The 8,599-nt window shown below is 33.0% G+C and overlaps 1 protein-coding gene across 1 annotated transcript; it reads left to right on the forward strand.

Moving 5' to 3' along the window:
• The first annotated feature begins 554 nt into the window (after positions 1 to 554).
• On the forward strand, positions 555 to 2,354 carry LOC105777980 (cytochrome P450 CYP94D108). Its single transcript, XM_012601518.2, has one exon. The coding sequence runs from the start codon at positions 691 to 693 to the stop codon at positions 2,197 to 2,199; it is 1,509 nt and encodes a 502-aa protein (XP_012456972.1). The 5' UTR covers positions 555 to 690; the 3' UTR covers positions 2,200 to 2,354.
• The last annotated feature ends 6,245 nt before the right edge of the window (positions 2,355 to 8,599 follow it).

Raw genomic sequence — 8,599 nt, forward strand, 5'->3', positions numbered from 1 at the left:
TTAAAAATCGTAATCCAATTATTATTATTTTGTTAAAATTGTCAAATTAACATGTTTATTTTTTTTGTCAATCACATACAACATTATATGAGGACAGTAATATGCCAAGATGACAAACTTTGATAAAAAATATTAATAAAGTTAATGATTAGATTGGTAGTTTTAAATTAAAAAAAAGACTTAATCTTTAATTTTTTTGGTATAGCTACAATTGTTCTCATCCTTTTTATGATCTGAGAGGACCGAGATGGTATTCAGATAAAACCCTTCTGATAATACTAACTCCAGTATTCGAACTTAATTCAAATGTCAAGGAAGAAACCTGTTTCCATTTTTTCCAACCAGTTTTATTTTATCTTTAAATTTTCAACTACATAGATTAGATCTCAAATTTTATTAAAATATACTATATATTAACCTCAAATAGTATAATACAGATTAGTTACAACTTGCATACAAAGGTAGCGTTCACACTAAATCTCAACCTGCTTCATGTAAAAAGTAGGAAAGGTTCCCCCAAGGGCGGCTAATAGTAACAGTGATCCTTGTCCTATATATCAGTTCAAAAACTCTTGTGATCCGGTGATCTATCCCCCATTTCCTCCACCATCCAATCCCCACAAACCAACAAATCTTATCTCTTCACTTCACTCAATATTTCCCACCTTTTTCCTCTCTCAACCTCTACCCATGGCAATGGACCTCTTTTTCTCAGCACAATCTTTACTACTCCTTTCTCTTATCTTTCTTTATTCTTACTACTTTTGTTTACACCATAAGAAGAAGGGTAATGATCAAGGGTTCAAAAGTTACCCCATACTCGGTGCCTTGCCCGAGTTTTTGAGGAACCGACATCGGTTCCTTGATTGGACGACCGAGATTTTAATCCGGTGTCCAACTAACACTGCTGTTTTTCGTCGTCCTGGTAAGATCCATGGGATCATTACTGCCAACCCTTTGAATGTCGAGCATGTTCTCAAGACCAACTTCGAGAACTACCCCAAAGGGGAACGATTCATTTGGCTTCTCAAGGACTTCCTTGGCCAAGGTATCTTCAACTCCGATGGTGATTTATGGAAGATTCAAAGGAAGACGGCTAGCTACGAATTCAACACCAAATCGCTTCGTAATTTCATCATGGACAACGTCAGGCTCGAGATTTCAACGAGGCTGATTCCGGTCTTGAACAAGGCTTTGGAAACGAATCAGGTACTTGATTTACAAGAGGTTTTGGAGCAATTCGCGTTTGATAATATATGTAAATTGGCTTTCAATGTCGACCCTGGTTGTCTCGGCGGCGATGGAACATCTGGTTCCGGTTTCATGCATGCCTTTGAAGAGGCTGCCACGCTTAGTTCCGGTAGGTTCATGAATGCTTTCCCGTTTTTATGGAAGATAAGGAAGATTTTCAACATGGGATCGGAGAAAAACTTGAAGAAATCAATCGAAATCGTTCACGAATTCGCCGATAACATCATAAAAACACGATTACAATCCAAAGACCAAAGCAAAGACGAAGATTTACTATCCAGGTTCATTACAAGCTACGACAATTCACCTCAGTTTCTCCGAGATATAATCATAAGCTTCATATTAGCGGGACGAGACACCACATCATCAGCTTTGACTTGGTTCTTTTGGCTTCTATCACTAAACCCAAACGTCGAAAAAAACATAATAACTGAACTCGAAACGATTCGAACCCGAAACGGCAAAAACATCGGAGACGGATACACATTCGATGAACTACGAGACATGCACTATCTACACGCAGCGGTTTCAGAGAGTTTAAGATTATACCCACCAGTTCCTGTCGACACAAAAGCTTGTCTAAACAGCGACATACTACCAGACGGGACATTTATAGGGAAAGAATGGTTTTTCACTTACCATGCGTATGCAATGGGGCGAATGGAAGCTATATGGGGAAAAGATTGCAATGAATACTTGCCTGAAAGATGGCTTGATGAAACTGGGAACTGCAAACAAGAGAGTCCATTTCGATTTCCCATATTCCATGGTGGACCAAGGATGTGTTTAGGGAAAGACATGGCGTATATTCAGATGAAATCGATTGTAGCAGCAATGTTGGAAAGGTTTGTGGTAGAGGTACAAGGGAATGACAAGTGTCCTCAACACTTGTTGTCTTTAACTCTTAGGATGAAAGGTGGGTTACCAATTAGGGTAAGGGAAAGATAAGTGGACTGTTTCTTTTTTTGCTTTTTTTTAATGTTTTTTAGCTTATTTTAAGTTGTTTTTTCCTCTTATAATACTATTCTGATAGAATTAGTATGATGTAAATAAGGAAGATGAAAAATGAAAAAAATGAAAAATATTGATATATTTGGTAGGAAGATTTTTCATCCATTACTTATAGAGACAAAATAATAAAAGATAAAGTAAAAGTTTTTAAAATTATAATGATGTAAATAAGTAATTTTTATCCATTAGAATGAAAAGTTGATTTTTTTATTCTTATTCTCTTTCATTTTTACTATCAACTTTCATTTTATTGATATATTTTTATAGATTGAGTTTTTAGACTTTATAAGTAGGTTAAGAGCTTGATAAATGTACTATAAGGTGTAATAAAAATAATTATTTAAATAAATGCCACACTTGTCGCACCCTCAATTATTTGTGGAGTCTAAAAACTTCAATGACGGTGTGATTGTATATCAAATAATTACCCTATTTTTCATTGGAATAATATTTGGTATATTGTCGGTGGAGATTTTAAACTTCACAAGGACAAGTGTCTTATAAGGGTTAGTAAAATATTAAAAATAAATATTAAAAAACACAAGACACTTTTTCAAAACTGCTTGTGAAATTAAAAATATATATTGCTAATATATCAAATACTAACTCTTCTTCATTTATTTAATAGAGATAAAATAAATAATAAAATAAAATATTTAAAAAGTATAATAGTTTATATTTGCATTTTATTTCTCTTTTCTTTATTTTTATCTATTAAGATGAAAATTATATTTTTTTGTCTTTTCATTTTTCCTATCAAGCATTTTTGAATATTTTCGACTTTTTTTTTTCTTTCTCCTGCATCCCTAGAATGGCTTGATTTAAAAATAAATAAATAAAAGAAAAGGACATGTTGGATTGAATCAAAATATCTCTTAGATTAAGATGAACATATTAAAATAAAGGAGGAGTTCTATCAAGTTGTAATAGGATGAATTTGTTTACACTAAAATATTAATGGTTGGAAATTAGAATATGGATTTAATTCGTACTTTGTTTATTATTATTATTATTATAATGATGAACTCTCTTCAGTTTATTTATATGTTTATTTGATTACATATTATTTTTAATTTAATTTGCAATTGCTACATGAATTTTAGATTGTTGTAATTAATCATATACATAAAATTTTGATTTTGATTCAATTGTATACTTTTTAAAAATAAATACATAAATTTTCTTATATATTAGATAAATATAATTATTTGTATATAAAATATGTAAACGTAAAATGGTTGTATATTAATAATTATGTTAGGCCGACAACTTCTTAGCCTAGTGGCAAGAGTATTATGTTGTAGGTATGAGAGTTTGAGTTCGATCCCAAACAACCCCATTCCCCTCCCTAAATTATCAAAAAATAAAATAAAATAATAATAATTATGTTAATGATTTGTAAAAATTGAATAAAATAAAAAATTCATATATAAAATTACATAAAATCAAAATTTATGTATAACATTATACATTTAATCGAAGTTGATATATTATTTTTAAAATTTACCCTTTTATTTTTTTTAATTAATTCATTTTCTTTTAAGAAGAATTCAATTGAGCTACGTAACGTTTTATGAAGTGATTGTTTGTTTTCGTGGACGAAATTCAAGGTCACATATATATGGTTCTTGCGAAATTTTTTCTTTCGAAAATCCTCCAAAGATGGAAGGGTGTATATATCTATTTTAGGAGAGATATTTTACCCAAAAAAAAATGAGATATTCTTCACTGAGGAAGTTAAAGGAGGCCACGTATATCTATTTAGATTTGAAAGATCTATGATAAGACATAAAATAAAAATTTAAATGTGTTATTCGTGGTACAATTACTTCAACGACATTTTAAGAATAATCATCCTCTAAATATTTTGATTAAAGATTGCTTTAACTTGATATAGGTGATCGAAATTAGATACATTCATTGTGAAGAAAATAGTTACGCATACCACTTGGCGAATTTAACTCCAAACAACGAGAGAGGTTTGGATCGTCTTGAGATGCCATCAATGAGTCTTGAACCCTTATTCCATAACAACACCTGTAGAAAGGGGTAATTCAAATTTAGTTTCCTTGTTTCCTTTTTTTTTTTTTTACAAAATAAAAATTTAATAAGAAATCTTTGAAGAAAGAACACTATAGATGAAGTACATATGAAGAATGATAAATATCCTATCACTACACCAATATAGGCTTTTAGCGGCGTTTAGATGAAAAACGCCGCTAAAGTTAGATCATTAGCGGCGTTTTACTGAAAGCGCCGCAAAAACCAAAGACAAACGATGCCGTTTCTGAGTTTTTGGGGATTTAGCGACGTTTTTAATCAAGCGCCACTAATTTTCCTAAGACAAACGGTGCCGTTTCGGTAGTTTTTGGGATTTAGCGGCGTTTTTGGAAAAGCGCCGCTAAAAAACCTAAGCCAAACGGTGTCGTTTTCCAAGCTTTCGTGGAATTAGCGGCGCTTTTACGATAGCGCCGCTAATGTTCAGGGCTTTAGCGGCGTTTATGGAGAAGCGCCGCAAAAAACATATGTCCAACGGCACCGTTTTCATATCTTTTGAGGCCTTAGCGGCGTTTTTAGTGAAGCGCCGCTAATGGTTGGGGTTGCCAAACGGCACCGTTTTCTTAACTTTCAGTGGCTTTAGCGGCGTTTTCAAATGAAGCGCCGCTAATGCTTCCTTTAGCGGCGTTTTTGGAGAAGCGCCGCAAGAAAACTAAGCCGAACGATGCCGTTTTTGGAGCTTTTTGGGGATTTAGCGGCGTTTTTTGGGAAGCGCCGCTAATGCTCAGGGGTTTAAAATATTTTAAAAAATTCGTTAAAAATGGAAAAATTAAAATACTATTATTTAAAATAATTTTAAAGTTTTTTGGATACATTATTGAATTTTTTAGATTATATATTAAATAATTTCTTATATAATCGTAAAAGATCATAGTATTAATTTTAAAATATTGAATTAATTATCTCTATAGTATACGGTTTAGAGTTTAAGGAGTAGTCTTGGGTATGGATTTAGGGTTTGGGATTTAAAGTTTAGGGGTTAGGTGTCATGCTTTAGGGGTTAGGGGTTAGGGGATTTAGGGGTTACGATTAGGGTTTCAACGCATCAAATAAGTGTTGAGCAAAATCCATCGTTTTATTTTAGGTTTTAGGGTTTAAAATTTAAGATTTAATATCTACTGTTTAGGGTTAGGATTTATGATATACTGTTTATTAATTTGGGTTAAGTGTTTATGTGTTAGAGATTGAGTTTGGGGTTTAAGGTTTGAGTTTAGGGTTTTAGCTAGGGTTTTAGTTTGGAAATTGAAGAACATTTGGTTTTTACTCGGATTCATGCCATTTTGTACTATAGCCATATATATAATATAATAATATAAAATATATGTCTTGTACTACACTAACACTGGCCACACGAATTCCCAAAAATATGGTTTAGGTTTATGGTTTAGGGTTTACAGTTTAGAGTTTAGAGTTTTAGGTTTGGGGTTTAGGATTTAAGATTTAAGGTTTATGGTATATATATTGACGGTCGGATTTTGGGGTTTGGTTTGTTGGGTTTAGGGGTTAGATTTTTAGAATATAAATGTAAATAAGATAAATATAAAATATTAATTCAAAAAATATATATATCAAAATGGGTTAAATCCCAAAAGCGTACATGAAGAACAGTTTAATGTTCAATTGTATACATGAACTTTAGTTTAATCTAAATATTGTAAAATATTAACACAATTAATATTGATATATTAATTAACATCATTTTCATTTATATATTGCATACATAAATATTTATATTTATTCAATATAAAAATATATTGATGTAAATTTTTTTTTTAAAAATGCATTATTCTCCCAATTTTTATTAATTAATAATTTCATTTTATAAATTTTGTTTTAATTTTGGATCAAATTGAATTCAATCTTGGAGAAGGCATTAGCGGCGCTTCAGAAAAAACGTCGCTAAAGGTCATATATTACCGGCGTTTTGTGAAGAAACGCCACAAATTTCCTTTAACTGTGACAAAGACGGTGCCGTTTTGTTGTTTTCTTTTAGTGGCGCATTTAAAAAACGCCGCTAAAAGTGATATATTACCGGCGTTTTACGAAGAAACGCCACAAATTGCCTTTAACTGTGACAAAGACGGTGCCGTTTTGTTGTTTTCTTTTAGTGGCACATTATAAAAACGCCACAAATTCGCAAATCACGAGCTGAGGAAACGGTGTCGTTTCCTTTTTTTATTAGTGGCGCTTTAGCTAAAGCGCCGCAACAATGTTTAATGTTATCTTATAACGGTGCCGTTTTGTCCTTGTTATTAGTGGCGCAGTTGAAAATCGCCGCAAAAGGTGATATATTACCGGCGTTTTATGAAGAAACGCCAGAAATTTCCTTTAACTGTAATGAAGACGGTGCCGTTTTGTTGTTTTCTTTTAGTGGCGCATTTTAAAAACGCCACAAATATTGTTTACGAGCTGAGGAAACGGCGTCGTTTCCTATTTTTAGTAGTGGCGCTTTAGCTAAAGCGCCACAAAAATGTTTAATGTTATCTTATAACGGTGCCGTTTTGTCCTTGATATTAGTGGCGCATTTGAAAATCGCCGCAAAAGGTGATATATTACCGGCGTTTTACGAAGAAATGCCACAAATTTCCTTTAACTGTAACGAAGACGGTGCCGTTTTGTTGTTTTCTTTTAGTGGCGCATTATAAAAACGCCACAAATATTTATTAATAGCTGAGGAAACGGCGCTGTTTCCTATTTTTATTAGCTGAAGCGCCGTAAAAATTTTTAATGTTATCTTATGACGATGCCGTTTTGTCTGTGTTATTAGTGACGTTTTTACTCTAAGCGCCACAAGTTTTACTCTAAAGTGTGTTAAACGGCTGCGTTTGTACTGATATTAGTGGCGCTTATTGTTAAGCGCCGCAAATGATTTCAATTTCATAGAAAAACGTCATCGTTTTTTCCCATACATTTTACCGAAACTTAGAGCCCCAATCGTGACTTATCCCCCAAAATCCCATTCTCCCCCAAATCCCTAAATTTCCCCTAAGCCAGATTTCCCCAAAGCCGACCTCTTGCAACGTTGCCGTTTCCTCTGCCATATCACCGTCTCCCTCTGTGGTTCTCCTCCGTCGGTCTCCTCTGCCGCAACAATCGGTAAGTTTTCTCAACATGATTCTTCTGCTGCAAAATAACCGTTCGTGCTTGCTTCTTGTTCTTCCTGCCCCAATTACGATATTTTAAATTGTTGTAATTTAATTTAATTACTTTTAAAGTGTGCATTATGTAACAGATAAGCTATGTATCCGTAAAAAATGATTTTCCATCTGTAAAAATTGATTTTGCATTTAGATTTTGCATCCGTAAAAATTGATTTTGCATTTAGATTTTGCATCCGTAAAAAATGATTTTGCATTTAGATTTTGCATGCTGGAAGAAATGGGGTAGCTTGTAAGTGGGGAGCACGATTGAAGGCGAATTGGCCAGCCACTGCAGAGCCTACAAGAAGCCAATGGGATTTTTAATTTTAGTGAAAAAGAAAAAAATTGATATGAACTGGATGTTGCTCCCCAGATGTGTGTTATGTATATTATTATGATGCATTGTTCTAATCAAATCATAACAGACTCTTTCTGGTCTAAAATTTGAACACACCAATGAGCTTCCGCTCATGTGGGCACACCAGCAATTCTTAAAAATCAAAAGTACCGCATCAGGACATGTGTTACACAGTTGAAAATAAAAGGATTTGAAGTCAAGTTAGCAAGAAAACTTGGTGTCTGCCTTTTCACATGTTTGCATGTTTTCCTCCATTTGAATTTAGTGTTGTTAAAATTTAGTCAGAATAAGCTTAGAATTAGGTTGGACAGAAAGCAATGGAATGGAGCTATTTTGACCAATTTATTCATATTTCTAGGTGAAAGCCCTTCAAATATTGAAAACTTGACCACTTTCGAAGCTGCGGTTAGATTCTAATAACAAGTTATCAGGTATAATATCAATTTTCTGCTTTTTGTTCTTACATTATGCAATATCGTTTTTCATAACTTGCATAATTTGAGCATCATTTTATGATAAATTTTTGCTTTGCTTTATGATAAAAGTTGCAAATTGAGGGGATGTGGTTTTTAAAAAAACATGAAGCTTTAGGCAAGTGGTTGTTAAAAAAATACGGCCTACTGTTAAAAAAAAGATTAGCCTTGTTTGTTGATAGCAGTAGCCATTGCTAGTGGTTCATTGTAAAGTATGAGTGTTTTTAACATTGTTATGTAATGACACAGTTGAGCTTATAGGTAATGGCTTATTTCAAGAGAATCCAAATGACTGCATGTTGTATCAA

Source organism: Gossypium raimondii, chromosome 10, assembly GCF_025698545.1.
Source record: "Gossypium raimondii isolate GPD5lz chromosome 10, ASM2569854v1, whole genome shotgun sequence".
Taxonomy (NCBI): Eukaryota; Viridiplantae; Streptophyta; class Magnoliopsida; order Malvales; family Malvaceae; genus Gossypium; species Gossypium raimondii.